At 38.9% G+C, this 22,080-nt stretch overlaps 1 protein-coding gene across 2 annotated transcripts in view; it reads left to right on the plus strand.

The window, feature by feature from the left end:
- Positions 1–391: 391 nt before the first annotated feature.
- Positions 392–22,080, plus strand: part of LRRC2 (leucine rich repeat containing 2) — a 78,952-nt gene continuing 57,263 nt past the window's right edge. The window contains exons 1-2 of one of the 2 annotated variants that reach the window (XM_042447310.1): positions 392–528; positions 13,296–13,441. In XM_042447310.1, coding sequence (XP_042303244.1) covers positions 13,317–13,441 — 125 coding nt within the window. In that variant the 5' untranslated portion in view covers positions 392–528; positions 13,296–13,316. The remainder of the gene's footprint in view (positions 529–13,295; positions 13,442–22,080) is intronic. The other variant, XM_042447309.1, reaches the window with a different exon arrangement.

Here is a 22,080-nt window from a genome sequence, read left to right on the forward strand (position 1 = left end):
AAATCCCCCTCCTGACAACATGGCCCCCAGGAAGTTGAGATTAAAAACAAAGCAATTTCCAGTCTTTGCTGATATGAACAGGGCTCTAGATTCCAAAAACATTACGTTAAACCTCAAACAAGAATCACAAAACCTTCTGCCTGCTCTTTCCTCCTGGGAAATGTCTTTTGGCTTCTCTGTGTGATTTTGGGTTGTAGGTCAAAGTAATGTTGTCTTTATCACACTTGTGACAACACCAATAAGATGCTTATCTTATTAAAAGTGTTGTTCTTTCCTCCAAGTAGAGCCTTGCAGTGTTGACATTCTATCATGCCCCTGGCTGCTTTCAGACCACAGATCATGTTAGCACATTACAAATATAGAACATTAGCAAATCTGGAAGGCTAGTCATGCTGGCAGGTCTATACAAACAGAGATATGGGGTTGACCACGAAGCTGTGTTGTCGCTGTAAACAACCTCAGCATTTTCACTTTACTTACTGCTCAGGTACACCAAGGACTCAGAATAAAAGTGCTGTTTAGATGTAGGTAAGTGTCCATTTTGCTGACTGTTGAGATTACAGTTCTTGGGATCAGGCATGCAAAGAGATCATTGTATATACATGCTGGTTGGAGTGTTTTAGTGCCTGCTGAATTGTACATGTGTGTATGCATGTCTGAGAGAAAAGACGTCCATTGTTTAATTGCTTATGCTTTTTGAAACACCTGCTGTTTGAAAAAGAATATAAAGTTATCTAGTTCAGTGCATCCATTCCTCTGAGCTGAATTGCTTCACCCCACAGAGAAATCAGTGTAGTGTATGCAGTGGAATTATTTTATTTTATTTTATTAAGTGTATAAATAAATTTCCTTTATTTGTTTCCATTATAAAAAGAAAAAGAAGGAAAAAATAATCCCTGCTACATCTCAAGGGCATAGGCTCCAGTGAAAATTATTTATTCTGCAGAGAGAGAAAATGTTTGCAAAATTGACTTTTTTATTTATCTTTGTTGAGTGTCAGAAACATAGACGTTTCAAAGAGTTTTATTTATTTATTTAATTCATTTATATCCTGCCTTTCTCTCAGCGGGGGAAACACAATGAAACTAACAAGCTCTTAGTACAAAGGCTTCTTAAACACATTTAAACTGAATGTCTATTTAAAAAACACAAGTTAAAAATGCAAATTAAAAGTTGTAAAAACACACATAAAATATCATAAAATGGAAAAACAACATCTTAATTAAAAACTCCATCTTGACGACATATTAAAAACGAAACATCTCCTTAAATGAAAATGGAGATTATCAGACGGGGGAAGAGAGTGAAGCCCGTTCTTATCCCATCCATGATCATGACTGAGTGAAAGACATTCATACAGTCTCATTGATCCTGTCATTAAACTGTCAGTGAAGTGGAATTGCATTAATGCATTCTTCTGTTAATACAAAATGAATGGAAAGGATGGGACAATTCAACTTCAATGATGGATAAGCATCACATATTGTGACAGTCTTTCGTGCGACCGTGGTCAGTCGCAGTTTAATGATGGGACACTGACAGGATAAGCACAGTGTTGTATGAAAATCTTTTCATGATCGCACTATAAGAATGGGAAAAGGACAGGACAAGAATGTCTCATCTCTCATCTGATAATCTCCATTGTCTTTATCTGTCTGCAATTATATCACTAGTGAGGTGCGGGGAATTCCATCTGCACTAGGTGACACCATCAGAAGGAGTTGACACTTGGTGGGGTGGTCACTCACAGTCCATAAAAAGACTCCCTGGCCAACCACTTCTTCTGGCCAGGATATCTCTGCCATATGTCCACTGCAACCACCTGGTATCATCACTCTTTCTTCTTCTTCTTCTTCTTCTTCTTCTTCTTCTTTCTCCACCCTTTCTCCCCAGGACTGCACATTCTGACCATGGGTGGGAAAACGGAGGACTCAGAACCTGTTGCTGCCTGCCAAAGGGCGAGGAGGTGGTGGTTTGGGGCATTTGACCAGGGTGAAGCTGATGCAAGGGCAACAGTGGCATCCACCTCCTGCTTTCTGCCCTTCCTCCCCCCTTCTTCAGGGACAGGGGATTGCCTAGGATCCCACTCTAGGCCCCTTCCCACCTCTGACTTTGCTCTGGGGAGTAGGGTGGGTTGAGAAGGCAGCCAATACTGTATCCTCTCCCCCCCCCCCCAGGTGACTCGCACTCATTGGAGCTGCAAGGTGTCTGTCTGGGGGTGACACCAACCCTAGTGATGCCACTGCTTGCTGGTGCAAAGACATAAGAGAGTGGGACAATCAGACCTCTTGAGAAAGTGATTTCCACAACATGAGAGCTGCCACTGTCTGGGATAGTGGTGGAGCTGTGAGAAGACGTTCTTAGTTTGTAGAGAGACATGGTTTTTAAAGTAGTCTTCACCCAAACCACGTAGGGCTTTACAGGTCACAACCAGTACTTTGAATTCTGCCCTGATTATACAACACCTCCTTTTAAAGGCTTCTTATCCCAAAGATCTAATACAGACAAAGCATATCTAGTACACCAATAAACAATTGTAATTGAGAGGTAAAATGTTACTGCAGCTCATAAAGGTACATTACAGATGACTAAGTCATCACTGGGTGTCCATCACTGTAAGCAGAGAATGCATGCTAATTGACAAATGATACATTTGTCCTAACTCATTAGAATAATCAATATTAATGTTGGAGGATAAGCTTATCAGTAAATACTGCCATGATGGTGCTACCTCCAAGATAAGAGACAGCATGCCTTTAAATACCAGCTGCTAGGGAACAACAGCAGAAGAAGGTAATAGCTCTCTGGTGAGCTTGTAGATACTCCAGAGAAATCTGGTAGGCCAATGTGGGAACATGATACTAGACCAGATAGACATTTGTGATGGGGAATGTGAGAGATAGTAGTATGTCTCCCAAGCAGAATAATTAGTGTTTAGCCAGCAGAAGGTGAGCAGCAACCAGTGTTATCACACACCAACAGGGTCTAGCATAGAAATAAAGCACATCTAGGGCCCATACTGACAGGCCAAAATAAAGCTACTTCAGGTCACTTTGGAGGTATGCTGTTTAAATGATACATGCGTCATAAGAGTCCAGAAGCCGCACTAAAGCCATGCTCCAGTCCTTCACTCCCAATCAATTACCAAGGGCTCTACCTGCTTGACTCAGGACAGAAAGAAACTGCATGGGGAAATATGAAAGAGCAACTATCACATTACTATACTGATTCATGAATAAGATTTTGGGGTTAATTTTTGAGCATACATTTTTAGACTAATATGCAAGTATATGGGGTAGAATGAAGCCTTTTCTTTAAATGCACTTCTTATCTTTTACATTACTTCATGTGCTTTTGCTTAGTTCATTTTTTCACCAGGGTTGGTGGTGGGAAGAAGAAATGTCCCTGAGCACTGGAGATGGAAAATACCCCCAAAGTAACTTCATACTGAGTACCTAGGGAAAAGTGGGATCAAATCAGTAGATGGTGGCAGCTCAGTTTATTTAGGTGAACTTGAGGGATCCCATCCAGCTCTAGCAGATATAGAATGGGGAGTCAAAAGCCTAACATCCTGCCTTCATAATTATATTGGCTTTACCCTGATGTTAATATGCCAAGGGCATAATTAGGAAAATTAAAATGGCAGCAGTGGGGCATTTACTTCCCACAGTGCCTCTCTCTTGTGGCACTGTACAGTTGCACTCTGTTTTGAGCCCTGTGAGACAGATTGCTAGCCTGTGTGAGGACTAGGGGACAACCTAATAGCAGTGCTGAGCATGGGTGTAATGGAGACTAGTGGCTTCCATATCAGAGGGTAGGAAATCTACACTACCTTTTAGTCCAAACATTACAGGAGATATCCAAAGTATTGTGAAAGTTTGGGCTAAAACCTCAAGTTAATTCTCTGTTTGACTGAGACAGAAGGCACCAGTTGCCCCTGCATGCACAGCATGCCTGGATACCCTGGTTTTGCTGCAATAACCGAGATGGTGAAGATGGTGATTTTGAGTCAGAGCTTGGGAATAATGGACCATAGTTTCCAGAATAACTTGGCCATATCATACTTGTGGGGGATTCTGCCAGCTCTAGTTCAATAACCCACTTTTCCAGGACCTGACTTTCAAGGAGCTACTTTCAAGTTTAGTCTCCACCAAGGAAGAGCAGCCTGTCCATTATAAATACATGGGGGCTGTCTACCAAGAGCCTCCCAAACTTGGAGCTGGACCTGAAATTCATTCTCTGATATTATCTGAGCAAACAAATGTTTGAGGCACTGAAGGAGAAACTAACATGGCTTTGCATGCAGAAATGAATGATTTTTTTTTGGGGGGGGGGGAATTATAGGAAAACTCTGAGCAACAAATCACATTGCTGAACTCACATCCTCTAAGAATAAATCTAGTCGTAGCAGCTTGATGCCCCTTTCATTGTTATGGCTCCATCCTATGGAATCTGGGATTTATATTTTGGCATGAAAATTAGAATTCTCTGTTGGAGAGATCTAGTCTGTTCCTTTGGACTACATCACTAGAACTCGCTAGCACAGAATTCCAAGTATGTCACCAGAGAACAACTGTTGTGTTTTCAGTATTCCATAGGATGGAGCTGTGGTAGTTAGTGGTCTCAAATTAAGCTATATTCTGAATTCAAAGGAATTCTAAATATCATCTAAGACCATGAGTCTTGTTTGTTGGAGCTTATTGTCTGAAAATAGTGATGTGGTGATGAAGTAAAGCTGTAACTTTTGCAGTCTATGTTAAATAATAATAATAATAATAATAATAATAATAATAATAATACTCCTATTTGTACCCCGCTTTTTGTTAAAACAATCAAAGCGGCTTACAGTGTTAAAAATGATACAGCAATATATACAAAGCCCCCCCCCCCCTTAAAAAAGAATTAAACAACACGATGCTGTCTTATGGAGTCAGACCATTGGTCCTTCTAGTTTAGTACTGTTTAATACTGTCAACTCTGACTGACCATGGTTTTTCAGGGTTAAGGCTAGGAAGTGAACCCCTTTCCAAAAACTCATTTCAAGTTATTGATTTTTAGGGCTAAAGAGAGAAAACAGTTTACTGACCTGTGCTCTACAACACCAAGGGGCTACTAATACTCCTTGTTAGAGAGTGTCTGCTTGCTCTGCAGCTTGTAGACTAGCACTTGTCAGATGACACACCTGCCAATTTTAGGTGTCACTCCTCTAAACTCTCAGATTTAGACATGGCTCCAATCTTGGCACTCATATAAAAGCCATGCTGTTCTTGGGTTATTAATTTTAAATTACGGTATAATAAATATTTATGAACTCAATGAACAAAATTATATACTATTTAAACAAAATGACAAACCAAATAATATAGCCTAATGTGCCTTTAGGGATTCTGTCAATTTTTGAAGATACATATAAAGAGTTAATAAATAAAGATCTCCTAGTTTTCCTCAATGCAGCATGTATGGAAGAACCTGTAGAATATTTCATTTCACAGATGGTTGGACAGGGATTGGATGACTTTTAAAATTTATAAGGCAAGGGGAGATCTCATAGGGGATAATTTTGAAAATATATGGTATCCGTGTATCAAATTTGTTTCAGAAATCAAAATTGCACATGGACCTCCATCAAAACACATATTATTTTCAGTTAATATATTTTAACTTGATCTTGGCATGGATTCGCTAAGGCAGTTAAGAATGCATAACCTAAAGTTGCACATTTGTGACTGGTTTTATTCAGGATCCTTACATATTCACTAATTTATAATAATAATAATAATATGGAATATGTAGGGATTTGGAAAGCCCCCCCCCCCCCAATCTTTACATACTGGGCAGCAGCAGCAGCTGCAATCGACAGTGGTCTGTGCCCTATCAATCAGGAATCAGAAGTTGAATATTCCCATCCAGCTCTCACAAAAGCCAAGTCTGGTGAGAGGTAGAATTGTGATAGGAACCCAATTTCTGCTGCCAGTGCCACACCAGGATTACTCATGGGAAGGAAATGGAAACATCAGTCTTCTGCTCCTTGATTTTCAGGGAAACAGACTCCTGTTACAGCAGCTGCTACCTGGCATGTGAGGGTGCATGTGGGGTGGGATACACTACTTAGTTACAAAAGTAAGGGGGTTATAAGTCACTATCACACTATACTGGTATAGTGCTATTATTCCACTTTAACTGTTATGGTTTCCTCCTGTTAAATTCTGTAGTTTAGTGAGGCCTAAGAACTCTCTGGCTGCGAATTCTAAATGCCTCGCTCTATACTGCAAATCCCAGGATTCTACAGGAGGCAGCCATAGTAGTTAAAGTGGAATCATAGCAGGGTAACAGTGTAGTGTGATAGTTTACAGTAATACTGAAATGTGGTCATAGGGTTGTTGTTGTTTTTTGCAGTTAAAAACTAAACTGATATTAATATGTGATTTATGATATGGAAAGTGAATAAACTATATTAAAATAAATAATTATGAAACAGTGATAAAGTTTTGTCAATAAAATAAAGATGAAAAGCAGGAAAGGAAATCAGCAAAGATATGATGTAGTTTCTTCAACCAGATCACAAACACAGCAGCAATCTGTTTGTGGAATGGGTTCACCAGCTCATTGAAGACATGGGGAATACATCTGTAAAAAAATCTGTGATTTGTGAAGCATCCATCAAGCTTGATGGCAAACACATTAGTGCTGTGGGAGCAGGGGAAGTACAAGAAATACTCCCAAATGAACCACTAGTTAAGTCATAATTGAAGGCCTAATTAATGAACATCTTGATGAGAAGCTTAGATTTGGTAGCACAAAAATAATAACATAAAATGCAGCAACATCAGAGAACCTTGTTGTTGAGATTATTCCTTTGATGAAGTCTAAAATATTCCAAATGAACTATTGTAGTTCACTATGATTCCACTGCAACTACCATGGCTGCATTGTATGGAATCCAGGACGTTTGTAGTTTGGTGAGGAACTACAGCTCTTTGGGTGAAAATTCTGAAGGCCCTGCCCTGAATTAGAAATCCCAGGATTCCATAGAATGTTACCCTGGCAGTTAAAATAGAATCATAGTGCTATAACTGTGTAGTGTGAAAGGGCTCTAGATATAAACAGAGATGCTTTGTTTGCTATAATATAGGGGTGGATAGTTTTCTACCACTGAGAGCTTCCACAGACCATGCAATGACTGAAAAAAGCAGGAAATTAAAAAAAAGAAAGATTGGAGGTGGCTTCCAACTTTGGAATTTTTGTTTGTTTGTTTCAGTATTGGGGGCTTGGATAGGTTTTTTTGGGGCTGCTAACATCGCCAAATGCAAAACCGCCATGCATGGAAGCTGCCAGAAGCAGAAAAATGTCTTTCAGTATTTGGAGGAAGAAATGAAGGAATTGGTGGGCTCTGGAGAAATCTACAGGCTACAAAGCAGGCTTGGGGAAGTCATTTAGTCCATGGGTTGCACTTTGCCCACCTCTATAATAGTGGTCTTTTGACTCTAATTTTATGGTAATTATTTTGGAAAGTAAATACAGCATACTCAAGGGAGCTATTGCAGATTAATGATCCCAATATAGAAGTGATTAATTCCTGTAGTTAGTCTGCTAAAATGATAGTATAGCTATTTTTATGAGAATCAGCTACTCACACTATGGACTTTGTCATACGCAGCTGTTTAACCATCATAAAAGTTTGATAATAGTGGCTTTGGCAATACCTACCACATGACACCATCTCCCGCTTGTCACTGTTTCAACAGTTTTAGGTTGAAATTGGCAACTGTAGTCATTCATATGTTTTTGAACAGTAGCTTTCTGATACCTCACCATTAGTGGTGCTGGCTAGAGTTGATGGGAGCTGTAACTCTTGAGGGCCACAGTTATCCACTCTTGGGTTTAGGACTCTGTGGTTCATGTGGTTTCATCATCTGCATGTACGTAGAGGGCAGAAGCATAGTATAAGACCGTGAAACCAATCTTTTTCAAGGCCTGGTATACAACAAGATGTTGAATGGGAAAAAATAGATAGTGCTGAAGCCCATTCACTGAGCCAATTAATGTTATATAATGACTGACCTTTTGATAGCACTACATTTAAACCAAGCTACACCCAGAAGACACATCTTCAAAAAGTTAACAGTGCACAAAAGTATAATTAGAACTTAATTTAGGCACGCTGTCAACTGTACTTCATTGGAGATTTCAGAATGAGGTCTGCAGGCATTCTTGCTAAAAATTAAATAGAGGAAAACAGGTAAACTGCCTTTAATTTGTGCAAAATGAGTACAAAAACAATAAAATCAGGATCAATGGAGATGAGAATGATAATTCCATTACTGAAACTATTAACAGTATATAATGTTAAGGATGTAAGAATGTTTTTAACGTTATAGTTAGCAGCTGTTGAGTAAAACAAAATCAATTGTAAAAATGATAGCTGCTGTTTTGGGAACATGTGTATATATTGGCGTCCATGTGCTCTGAAAAGTAGAAAGGATTTTGCAGTAGCTATGAATTACACAGTGAATGCATTGACTCTTTCCTTGTGTAAATCTGATGAAGTCATTGGAGGAGCGCTGGGGACAAATCTAGTTCAATGTGTTAAACATGAGCATATTGACTGAACCCCAGTAAATTCTCCTTGTGTAAATAGGAATTGCTAGAGCTAAGATTACCTGCTACTAGAGACTTCAGTCTACAGAGCCTCTTTGTCACAGATTATAAATAAATATTGTACTATTATAAATCTCTCAACAAATCCTCTTTTTATGGTCTTGAACCCTTTCTTCTCAGTCTGGGATCCTGCTTTTATAGTATATTGCTGGAGACCGGCCTTCATGATCTCCCCGACTAATGGATCATAAAGCTGAGTGATACTATAACAATCCATCATCTAAGAAAGGTGTACCATGACCTAAAGAATAATTCAAAAGCAGATGTCATCTAGGAAAAATGAAATTCAGGAATAACCTCTGCACAGCGGCAGTGTAATGTTGTATGGAAACCACAGTTAAATGCTCATCCATCTAAAACCTGTGAGCTGCATGTGGGAAAAGCCCATACAAGAGTTGAGGCATCATAAATTAGCAATAGCTTACTGACAGCTTCCTTCATAATGCAAGAAGCTAGGCAAATAGGATTTATCCAAATGTGCAGTATCCAGATATGAGTAATACAATCACCTTCTTTGCTAGCACAGAGCTGGCTATTTATGGGAGATGATGCAGGTGATAAATAGCAGATGAGTCAGAGATGGAAAACAAAGATGTCAGAATATAAAATAAAAGGCTTGTGGGAGGCTGGTAGTATACACACAACTAGATTTACACCCCCTCCACCCATTCCCATCCAACAGGAACATAAAATGGACAGGGGACATGAGAATTGGTCTGTGTTTCAGGTGTGCCCTCAGCAATGTTTGGAAACAAGTTACTTTTTGGATTACATCTTCCAGAATTCCCAAGATGTCTAGAGGGTTCTGGGAGTTGAAGTCCAAAAGTGATTTCCCCTAAGTTCCAGCCCTCCTATCTTTCTTGTGCTTTCCGATTAGATTGGGAACATGTAGCTCTCCAGAATGATGCTGTTGGACTGCAACTCCCACCAATCCTAGCTAGCACAGCCAAGGGTGATGATGGGCATTGTAGTTCATCAACATCTGGAGGACCACCCATTTCTATCTCTCCTTCTAGAAAGCTATCACTCATTACTTTCCAAAACTTGTTATAACAAATTTCAAAAAAATAATTTATGAAACAGAGCTACAAATAAGCCACTATTAAAACATGGAAGTTCTTCTCTGAAATCTCTGCCACTGTGATATATGATACATTATTTTTTTAAAAAAATGTTTAATAGTCTTGATACTTTAAAAAAAAAGCAATCTCTCTTCTAGGTTCCTATTAAAAACATAGCTCAGTATGGTGAAGGTTTTATTGATGAAACTGGTGATGCAGCTGGCAGGTTGTAATGCTAATTATAGGATTGCCCAGTAACTGAAGAGGTGGGTTGAACAGCTCTTAAAACTGCTGGAGTCTGGCAAAATAATTTCCCTTCCTATTTATTTCCAATCCATTTTAGGACTATTTAGGATCATTTTAAAAAAGTGGTTGCCTCTGGAGGCAGATGCTGAGTAATAATAATCAGCAGCAAGGTATTGGTAGGAAGAGTTGTGTGTGCCATACAATGTGTGTGTGTGTCTTCTGAACAAGATGGGTACCTTCAGCTGTGATGGAGAATGTTCTCATATACAGGAGTGCCAACTTTACCTCAGGCAGCAAAAGTTATTGGGTTGCTCTAGACAAATTGGTCTGTTAATAATGCTCTAAAACAATAAAATATCAATTAATACAATGTTCAAAGTCAGCAAAAACAAGAACCCCCAAATCCAAGTACAGATTAATTAATTAATCAATTTTATTTCTATCTGACCTCCCTCAAAAGACTCATGGTTACGTGGTCTTCTGTCTCATTTCAATCCACACAATAACCCTTTGAAGAGGGTTAGCTGGAGAGGTAGGTATTTGAACCTCAGTGTAATGGTTCAGGCTTTGGGCTATGACTCTGGAGAACAGGGTTTTAATACCTCCTCAACTATAGAAACCCACTGGGTGACTTTAGGCAAGTCACACTATCTCAGCCTCAGAGGAAGGCAATGGCAACCCCGCTCTGAACAAATCTTGCCAAGAAAGCCCTGTGAGAGGTTTGTCTTAGCATCACCATAAGTTTGAAATGACTTGAAGGCACACAAAAACAACAACAATTTCTTAGTCCTATTGTGTCAGTTTTAACTTAGACAGTGCCAAATAAATGGTCAATAGCATAGAATAGGGTCATGCTGGCAAAAATGAAACAGCTGTGAAATTCTGGGTTGCTGCAGGGAGGGATGTAAAGAAAAGTGTGTAAAAATGTCTGGAAGGGTACCAGACTTGGAGGTGGTGGTGAATCAGTTGGAATAAGAAAATAACCAGAGCTTGGAAATGTTACTTTTGGGGAATACAAGCTGCAGAATCCCCTAGAACATTCCATACTAGTTAGGTATTAGGAATCTGACAGATCCCGCCATGAAAATTGTTGCTGTTTTGCTGTTTGTTTTATTTCTATTTGTTTGCTTTATTTCTGTGCTACTCTTTATAGTTTGTAGAAGAATGTAAGAGGAGTTTGGAGGTGAAGACAATGGGATCTGTAGTTCTTGTGCAAAGAAAGATAGTTGCTTGGCTGGATAATGAACAGATGAGTGGGGAGAGGAGTGGTGCTGTTATTCACCAAGGCTAATCCTGTGAGAAACTTAAAAGACCCTGGAAGAAAAAGAGATTTGTGGGAAAAGGAGGTGAATAACATTGGCTATAAAAATATTTGGGCTTATGGACAAATGGGAGGAAAGCCCAAGAATTTATGGGATCGGTGCTTATTCTATATGTGCATCTGGCAATTGTGGTAGATCTCTTTGCAGAAGTCATACTGTTAACCTGTTTGGTTATTGGAATAAAGCTTTGTTAATAAAAATTCAGAAGCCTGGTTAACTGAACTGAAGGGAGTGGGCAGTTCTAGTCATTGGGACATTCTAAGAGTACAGTAATAGTGTGTCTATCAACTTATGGTGACCCCATTAATTTCATAGGTTTTCTTAGGTAATGGATACTTAGAGGTGGTTTGGCCAGTTCCTTCCTCCAGAATATAGGCTACAACACCTGGCATTCATTGGTTGCTTCCCATCCAAGTACCAAGGACTGACCCTGCTTAGCTTACAAGATCAGACAGGATCTGGTGGTACCTTTAGGGCATTTAGTCTCTCTCTCAAATGTTTCCAAGCTCTGCAAATAAGAATGGCTGACAGAGAATTTTAAAACCCGCATAAGAGATCTTCTCAATGAAAGGATGTGCCCACTATCTCATCCAGTAGTCCTATTTCCTAGAATGCACAGCTTGGCAAATGCTCCCAGGAACCCTACATGCCATAGCACCATGAAAACAAGAGCTCCTTCCTTGTTCTGTCACCAGCTTTCCCTCCCTGCAGCAACCCAGAGTTTCACGGCTGTTTCATTTTTACCAGCATGACTAACAACCATCATCCATGAATTCAGCTAACCTTTAAAGAGAACAGAATGGAAAAGAAAAGAAAATGGGCTATTTCTCTCATGTTGAATTGAGAGCCCCCAGCTCTCTTTTATTAAGTGTAATAAAAATGGCATCTAAAGAAATCTCAAGTGAAGTTTTAAAAAGGGCGGGCAGTGAAGAAGCGGCCGCTTTTATCTGGGTGGTAGCAATTATTTTTGAAAGGCTTTCTGACTTCTGTTACACAGAATTCCCTTGGATTGGATCTGTGAACAACTTTATGAACAAGTGAGCGTGACAAAAACCCTCTGTAGATAGATTAGACTCATTTCACAGGCTGAAATGATTTTATCTGTAGCTATGATTCTGACCAGGAGAGGGATGTTCTACTAGTTGCCTAGCTTACTGGTATTTTATACCAGATACTGGCCTATCACTGTGGCTGCATCTGCACTGCAGAAACAATCCAGTTTGACACCACACATGTGTAATCTGCTCTTGGCCACCCTTTCATTTCATCAGTTATCATCATCCATGATGATATAAAGGTGTATAAAGGTATATGAGATGAAAAGGACACAGGTCTGTCAGTCAGAATGGCTGGTTAACACATCCATGGTTTTGTTTTTGGGTTTTTTTTTTTTTTTTTTTTGCAATCTCAAGTTTTATATAGGAATGGTTTATTAGTATGTTGTATAGGATGGGTTGGAAATCATACAACCAGATGTTGTGGGACTGCACCTCCCAGCATTCTGTCAATTTGCTGTGCTGTCAAGCAAAGGGATGCACAATGCCCACCCTGGTACAGGGCTACAGAGAGAAATGACATATATTCCAGCAACCTAGCCAAAATTATTTTGACACCTAAGAAATGATCCAAAATACAATTATAAAAACAATTTAATTAATTAATAATTTCCTGCCCTTTCATGATGTCCAAAATCAAATGCCTATGGTGGCCGTCTCACTCTGTAATGATAGGGCTTACTTGAAATATAGTCTGTTTCTCAATTCAGTTTTCTGTCAACAAGTGCAGAGAAATCAGTTGCTGTACATTATGCATATGTGAGTTTAGTTTCATTCAGGTACTTTGAGAATAGAGAGAATGAAAGAAAATTATAATGTGACACAAACTGGATGACCTTTTCAGTAAGATGGGGCAAAACTATTATCTTTTTTAAAACGCTAGCTGCTTAGAACTGTATACAATGTCTTTTTTTTAAAAGCATAAAACTGTCATAACAAAATTATTCTTACAGGAGAATCTTAATGTCAGCAATATGGGGCATCAGGTGATAATATTCGACTTTTCCGCCATAAGAGGTTTGTGGGAGATTCGGGTTAAGAAGCATAAAGAACGGCAAAAAAAGGAGAAGGAAAGAGAAGCCAAAAGTGCATTAGAGAAGTAAGGAAATGTAATTTTTATTTCCAGATTATTTTGAATTATAATTGAATATGCTTGAATTATAAAATCAAATTGTGGGTAACTGTAGTCAACAACAGTTTGCTGGCATTATTTTATTATATAAATCTATTTTTTTTGTGCAAAATGGGTTTATACTATTGCTCCTATGCAGTTAGGCATATTACTGCGTTGAAAATTGGTCCTCTTTTCAGTCCTTGATACTTCAGAATATGTAGTCAGAGGCAGTGGTGACATTAGGTGGATGTGGGAGGTGCGGTGTGCACCAGGTGACACCCCAGAAGAGGGGTGACACCTGATTAGGTCCTCCTAGCTTGCAGTGACAGCAGCCTTCTCATCTAAGAGTGCTGTCATGGCAGCAAGGCAGGACCAAGCGCAAATCTCCCAGCTTGCCATAGTGGCACAGACCTCCTCACAAAGAGCTCTCCATTGCCACAGTCACGGCAAAGGAGAAGGCCAAGTGCCCTTTTGCTGGCTTAATGTGGCGGTGTAGGCCTCCTCACAAGAAGGTATCCTCGTGAGGAGGCCTGTGCCACTGCAGCAAAGCTTGCAGAGGGGTGCTCAACTCTCTTTTGCTGTGGCAGCAGAGGTCTCCTCATGAGGAAGCCTGCATCGCCACACACTTTTGGCCACTGATGACCCCTATGGCAGCCCCCCTGCAACAGATGAGACCAGGGGCCAGACATCACTGGTCTGAGTGATAATAAGTTATAATTAGCATTTCTCATTAATTTTCTGAGCTGCACAATCCAAGACAGTCCAAGACTTTTCTGTTGCCTGAGGCCACATAGCAAATGGCGAGTCTCACCCATGTCAAAGAGCACAGCACATAAATTCCACTGTTATTTTTGCATAGGAGGTAGAAAACCCTTCAGACACCCTTCTTTAACTTAAAAAGCCATGTGATGGATCAGACCAAAAATCCACTGAGCTTGAAGGCAATACTTTTTGAATTGTCACTCTTATGTTCCTCAAGACAGCAGAGATATCTTGCCTTGGGAAAACATGGAACTTATAGTCAGAAAACTGTCATTTCCAGACTCTGAGTCCTGTTTCCAGTAGTAAGATAGTTTCAGAACAGCCCCCATATTTAAGAAAAAGAATTTTTAGCTGCCTGGATGTCAAACAAGGAAAGGTGGGACATTAAATAAATAAATAAATAAATAAATAAAGCAGCAAACTTACTCTACACCAGTGCTTCTCAATTATTTTCTGTCATGCCCCCCCTAGGAAGAAGAAAACATTTCGCGCCCCCCGTGTGACTGTAAATAGTATCATTTGTCTATAAAATTGTTATAAGTACACCTCTGCATAACAGAGCCTCGCGCCCCCCCTGGGGGGCCCACCCCACTATTTGAGAAGTACTGCTCTACACTAAGGTATGAAGGCAACAGACTTTTCTCTGGTAGCTGCTGCTAGGGGGCATATTGCCTCTGGACACGGGTGATCTGTTTATCTATTTCCATTATAGGCAGCACTGATGGGAGCAATAGGTGTTGGTAGATCTCACTACCATGACATGGTTTGATTTGAGTTTCAAAGGATCTAAGCAGATGAACATTACCACATTTTATAGAAACAAAATCCATAAGGACCTAGAATCAGATATTTACTCAATCTAGCTCAATCTGAGGAAGCAAGCCTATGAAAGCTCAGGCTCCCAGCTTTTTCCTTTCAATTAGTCTCAAAGGTGCTACAAAATCCCTTTGCATACTCATTTTCCAGACTAACATGGTTAAGTCTTTGAATTCTAGCTCAATATTGTGAGATTGGACTATAGTGTCTGTTCAGTTTATCTTTCACTCATTTGTGATTAGTTTATGGGGTTGTTCACATTACGTTATAAATCGGTTTATAAACCGGTTAAAAAGAGGGTTGTTCACATGTGTGCTGGTTTTTCCTGACTCAGATTCCAGGGGGGCTGGCACAAATCCCTCTTAACCCGGTTCTTTTTGAAACGGAGATTTCAGCATTAATGTGGGATTAATGTATAGGAGGCAGACCAGCCAAAGCCAAAGCCAGGGAGGAGGTTCTCCTGGGAACATCATTAGATGGTTTTCTTTTTTTCTTTTTTAAAAAATATAAAAGCTCTGGTATTGCACGGACACAGTAGAAAGCACCTTTAAATACTCATGTCATTGATATGACAAATGTGCACAGGATTTTGCCTGATTTTTTTTTTAAACCCTATCGGTGGAGCTGGGAGTTAGGGGTTGTGTTTTCCTCTTTCCCAAGAAATAAAACAGACTGTGCTCCCAAGCTAACTAAAGCTCTCACACATATATTCTATTCTATTTATAACCCACATTTAAACCCATGGGTTTTTTTTGGCTGAGAGAGTGACTCCCCCCAAGGCTTACCTATCCCAGGGTTTCTTGCTAAGGGTTGTTCTGAGGGGGCTGCCATTGCCATTCTCCAAGGCTGATTGGGGGGGTGTAGATGCATATCATTTGACTGACAGTTAACTCCTCCAAGAATGATTGAAATTTGGCTCCATTTTAAATCTGGAAACATCACCCAAGGAGACTTTCTGCTGTGCTTTCTGCAACCGGACATGTTTATCCCGAATTGGCCTTTTTAGTCACCAACGCGCTTGTACAAAGCGCAAGATGAGTCCTTCCTGAATCTTCGTTCGCGAAGCAAAGCCAGAGAGAGAGAGAGAGAGAGAGAGAGAGAGAGAGAGTAATGTGAATTCAACAGGGTTAAATTGCACAGAGAGATTTGATCGGAGTAAATGTAGTGGGAACTTTGATTTGGTATTGCATGATCAAATCTCCCTTGATCTACTCAGCACAAAAACAATTGTGTGAATGAGCCCTATGTGTTATACTACAGAGATCTGATTGGACTGGAGAGCAGATAAACTTGTAACAAGATTTTTATTTTAAGGTCCGAAACTGTGCTTTTCCTTACAGGATGTTGTTATCTAACGTTATTTTAATTTTGTTCCCTGTCTTATTTTATTGAATGTTAACTTGTAATAATATATAAATATGCTATAGGCAGGTTCATTTTATCTGTTTTAATTTATTGTATGTACAGCACTGTGTAAACTTACAGCGGTATATAAATAAAGCTTAATAATAATAATAAGGAAGTTCATCACTGGCAATTAATGACATTGGAATAGCAGACTTTTCAGCTGATATTTAGAGAAAAGGTTTGGGTTTGAAATTTTGGCCTGTGACCTTTATTTGTCTGTGACAGATTACTGCTGTTTAGGGACATTTCTCCTTTTGGAGGCTTGCTTCCCTTCTGAGCCATGCCATTTCAGTAGTGATCTGGATTCAACTATGGTAGTAAAACACACAAGACAGAAACTGTCAGACGTCAGTGGCAGCCTTAGTAGCTTTTACAGCCACTGTCTGGACTCTGTTAGAGATTTTTCCTTGCAGAGGAATGATAAAAAGTGGGATCTTTAATATATTATTAGAATGTGGGTCATAAACCATAACCTACATTTCAAACTCTGTTAAAAGAAAACTTTCAGTTGACACAATCCAATATCTAGAAAACTCTTTTGCACTTAACAAATGACCAGCAGGTGACTGTTAGCTACTGCCTTTCTGCTTTTGTATTTTGAAAATAACTAGCCTTTAATTTTGCTATTTACAGTAGAAATTATTTTTTCTCTTCAGGAGAAAGCAGTGATGATTTTTATTTAAAAAAACATTTTAATAAATATTCACTAAAATTAAAATGAACATTAAATAAATTTTATTTGATTAATCTAAAAATTTAAAATTAATTATTTTTAATTTAAAAATAACTTAACAATACAAACATAGTGAAGGACAAAAGGAGGGATGGTAAAAATAGATAAATGTGTAAAAAAACTAGACAGGCAACAACCATGGATAAAGCGCCATTGTGATACAGTGTTTTGCATGTTGGACTAGAGTTTGAGGAGACCAAATGTGAATTCCTGCCTAGCCCTGGAAAACTGTTGGATGATCTTGGGCATATTACACTCTCTCAGCCTCAGAGTAAAGCAATCATAAACGTCCTCTGAATAAATCCTGCCAAGAAAATCCTGGGAACAGGCGGCCATGGGTTGGAGTGGACTTGCAAGCACATAACAACAACAAACTTTGAAGAACTGATTCACGTGTATGAATACTCCAAGGACAACCTCCTAAATTATAATAATAAAGTGCCATGGTGATAATTTTTATTGATAGGCATAATGGATTAAATCCAACACAATGTGTGCAGAGCAGCCCAGTTATACTTTGTGACTTCCTTGAAAGAGTTGCTATCCATCTGGTCAAGTCTTGGAAAGAAAGGGGGAAAGCAAACCTCTGTCCCTATTTCTACACAGGTGCTCTCCAAGTTTTTTTTAAAGGTACTTATCATGTAAAGCAATGACAGATGGACTCTGCAGCCTGTGATTTGGCCAAAGATATTTGAACTCCTGATAAAGTGTAGCAAATTGTACTTGGAGCTTTAAAAGGTTAGTATTGGTCTACAGTCCCCAGAATCAGGGACGTAGCCAAGATTTTAGGAAGGGGGGAGTCCAGACTAAGTGCCACCATTATAATGGGGCTTGGGCGCAGCAGCGCAGCAGCACGCACCATTCATTTTTCTAATGGAAGGGGGGGGCCGGACCCCCAGACCCCCCCCCCCCCCCCGGTTACGTCCCTGCCAGAATCTAAGTTGGCCAGGAGAAAATTTGGGTAGTAGTGATCTAAAATAGTAACTTGCATGTCTTCCTTTACAACAGAAAGGTAGGACCTACAAAAGGAAATCCATAAAATCTATACATATGAGAATGATTTTGATTTTATGGATTTGTTTTTGTAGGTTCTACCTTTCTGTTAGGACCTATACATATACATAAAGACACACAAATATATGCACACACAGAGATATACTCACTGATGTAAGCCACCTCAGTTTTATTGGAGAGGTGGCATAGAAATGCATATTATTATTATTATTATTATTATTATTATTATTATTATACGCACAGAGAGAGAGAGAGAGAGAGAGAGAGAGAGAGAGAAGATGGACAAAATTATGAAAAATTCTATAATACATAACCGAGATAAAGGCTATACAGCTCATCATATAAGTAGTTCCATATTTCTGAATCTAATGTCTGGAACCAATATCTGTGCCAATACAGAACAATCACCATTGAACAAATGAATGATCTAAAAGTTCTATATATTGATAGTCTGATTGTCAAAAGTAATATTTCAGTGAGGTCTGATAATCCCAAACTGAACTGTTTAAAAGTCCATGGCCTGAAGTTGTGCTTATACAGTTTTCCTCAGTATAAAGATAAGTTTCTGGTAGTGAAAAAAGCGCACAAAATGGTGACTCTAGTCTGTATATGTTCTGTTCTTAACAGATTACTTCCAAGTTTTGATTAAAAGTTACTATCTGTTATTCTTAACAGTTTAGATCCAAACACAGATTACAGGTAACTGTTTTAGTTATTTTTGAGAAATGGAAAAAATAAAGTAATTATAATGGTTAACTAATTTGGGGGCCTTGAAACTATAATGTCTACCAATGACCTTTTTAGTAATAGATTTCAGAGCTTTGAATAAAAATTTCACAATCATAAGTGAGCAATTAGTTATTGGCTGTCCTTTCAAGAACCAAATTTTGCTTCCTGAGATGGCTGCATTACTCTACCTATTGGTAGGGATGGCTTTGCATTTGCAGTAGCTACTTGTTTACCCAGATTAATTTCAGACAGCTGGGGATATAAGAGCAACATCCTGAGCTTGATCAGAATAACCATGGATTATCACTTACCCTCAGCGTAAAGTTAATAGTCCCTGCCTTTGTATAAGCATTCATGAAGAATGACAGCAGCAGTTCCATTCATTTAACACAGACTAACTAGAGTTGTAGCAATGAATTCTGCCTTACACAAAAAGCTTCTGTGTGCTGATTTGGTCACATTTGTAGCATACCAATTTCTGAGCCATCTCTTGAGTTAATCAGACACATCAATATTCTAATCACAGCATTTCAGCTTTCCCTGCTTGACTAAGGATTAGAAGAACATGTTAAGTGAAATGTCCAGCAATTGATTTGGATACTAGTTTTCTGGGTCAGGAAGACTGTATTGATTTACTTGGTTAGTGATGATGCCCCAGTGGTTACAAACGATTAATCTATCTGAACTTGAAGTATGTATCAACTTTGTTCAGGAAAAAATGGCTATGTGACAATCTGGACAATCCAAATCCTCTAGAATGTTTTTCTACAGTGCCTTATTGGTCCCCTGTCTAAAGATAGTCATGCTATTAGATAATGCATAGAAAATAGCCCTGCTATATGAAGATTATTCTGTTGATCACCCCATTTTTAAATGCAGGGGGCTGATGAATGTCAACTACTTTTGTAATAGGACAACATGACAGCACTCAGCTGTAAGGACCATACTTTTTCAGGCTCACAAGATGTTTTGTGAGAGCATGCAAAAGAAATTATGTCTCTTCTTGCTAGTGACAGCATAGGCACAGATCAACTTATGCCTACATCACTGGCACAGCCCCACTTTGTAAGGCCACATGACAGTAATGAATGTTGCATCATCTGAGCCAAGAAATAGACCCCCCCCCAATATTCTTGTTTGAATCTTGGGTGGCTATAATCCTGCAGTTAAAGTGCTATTTGAGGCTTCTTCTTAAAAAATTAACAATAACTTCTTACTCATTTTCATCTGTATTTTGTAACAGATAATCTGCTAAAAATAATCTTGAAAGTCTGTTAGATCTGTTAATGCAATTCAGTCTTTACTGTTACAGTAAATAACCAACATTCAAGTGAACAACAAGTGCCATCTATATATCTAAAATGCAATAAAATAAGTTAAAATTAATGAAAATATTACTAATAACTATGGCACCAAAGAATAAAAGGGCAAGATAAAAAATGAGTTACAATTAGTTCTTGGTGGATTTGACATGCCGCTGAAGATAATTTGGCTACTGTATGATGAGTAGATGCATTCCATCAGTCAGAAGAGAAACGTAAATTATATCTTATTGTATCTGTTAAAGCATATTTTTAACAGCATTTGACTGACCAAAAAGCTCAAGCTTATTTAACAGCACCATAAGAGCTCAAATTAATTTTGACAAACTGTCTTTCTAAGACCATAAAGAATAAAATATTTCTAATCCCTTGACTTCTTGAACTGTAGAAAGAATTTTCATCTATACGCATATAAGGTTTTCTAGAATAATGCCATCTATGGCAGTATATGAAGGCTGATAACCATGATATCCCCTGCAATGTGGAGGACCACTAGTGCTAAATCTGAGAACCTCCAGGTCTCTGTGAGGCTGTCTCATGTGTGAAAACAACTAAACTGTGGTTTTGAATTTTATTTGGGGCTTTAAAGGGTTTCCAGGGTATCTGTCTATAAGGCCCTTCACTTGGCTGTTCAGTGAATGGCCAGAAGGGGGCATGGCTGGTGTATAAAGTTATACAGTATGAACCTTGTTGTTGTTCTATGCCTTCGAGTCATTTCTGATGGAGACTCTAAGGTGAACCTATCATGGGGTTTTCTGGGGCTGAGAGTGTTTGACTCACCCAAGGTCTCCCAGTGTGTTTCCATGGTCAAGTGATGAATTGAACCCTGATCTCCAGAGTTGTAATCCAATGCTCAAACCACTATACCATGCTGGAACTTTCAGCATCATAAGCCCCTCATTTATTCTTTCTTTGGATGAGGTGATTCAAGTAAACCCTTCTTACTGTGACATCTGAAAGTTACTAAAGACTTGTCCTGCTTTATCAAATTAATTTTCACACCTAATATTCCGAGCTTTGAATCATTGCTTGATCTTGTACAGTATGAGTTCTTTCTTGCTTTACTTCTCTATCTTTTTCTCTCTGTGTTTAAAGTTTCTGCATGTACTTTACCTCCTAGCTACTTTCCCTTTTTAGTATCTCTTCAAAAACATTTGCATCTCATTAGCAACACTGGATTATTGAAGACTTATAGAGAACTTGCATGCATGACTCTCTTGGGCCTATTTTTATTCAGTGATATTAGAGTGACATTTTGTTGCTTTTCACAGTAATACTTGCATGACCTCTCTAAATCGCCATTGCCTTGCTTATATGAATTCCCTGCTGCACTGGTGATATTTTACTGTTTACATTAGTAACTTCACCAGCAAAGTCACTCCCACAAGAGGTATTATGTTGGTGACCTTTGGCTTTATGACAATTTAAATCTGCATTACTACTATGTAACATTACTGTAGTGCCAAAAGAGTGCCCCAATGAACATAAAAGGTACCTGGATGCTACACTAGTTCCCCAACTGTGTGACCTATTAATGGCACAGAGGTTTACCTTGTAGCCATTAAAGTGGCATTCTTTGCAAGGAAAGGCATAGAGAGTGTGTATTGCCTTTCCTTTCAAAGAATGCCACCTTATTGGCGCTAGAGAGAGAGAGAGAGAGAGAGAGAGAGTTGTTAAAATGTATTTTAAAAACATTCCATACCATCTATGATATACAACACATCCAGGTAGCAGACAATAAAAACCTACAACATAAATATACACCATATTTAAAACAAAACACAGCTATGTGAGATTATCACATTTGTTGTTGTGTCCCTTCAAGTCATTTATGGGGTTTT

This window comes from Sceloporus undulatus, chromosome 2 (genome assembly GCF_019175285.1).
Source record: "Sceloporus undulatus isolate JIND9_A2432 ecotype Alabama chromosome 2, SceUnd_v1.1, whole genome shotgun sequence".
In the NCBI taxonomy this organism is placed as follows: Eukaryota; Metazoa; Chordata; class Lepidosauria; order Squamata; family Phrynosomatidae; genus Sceloporus; species Sceloporus undulatus.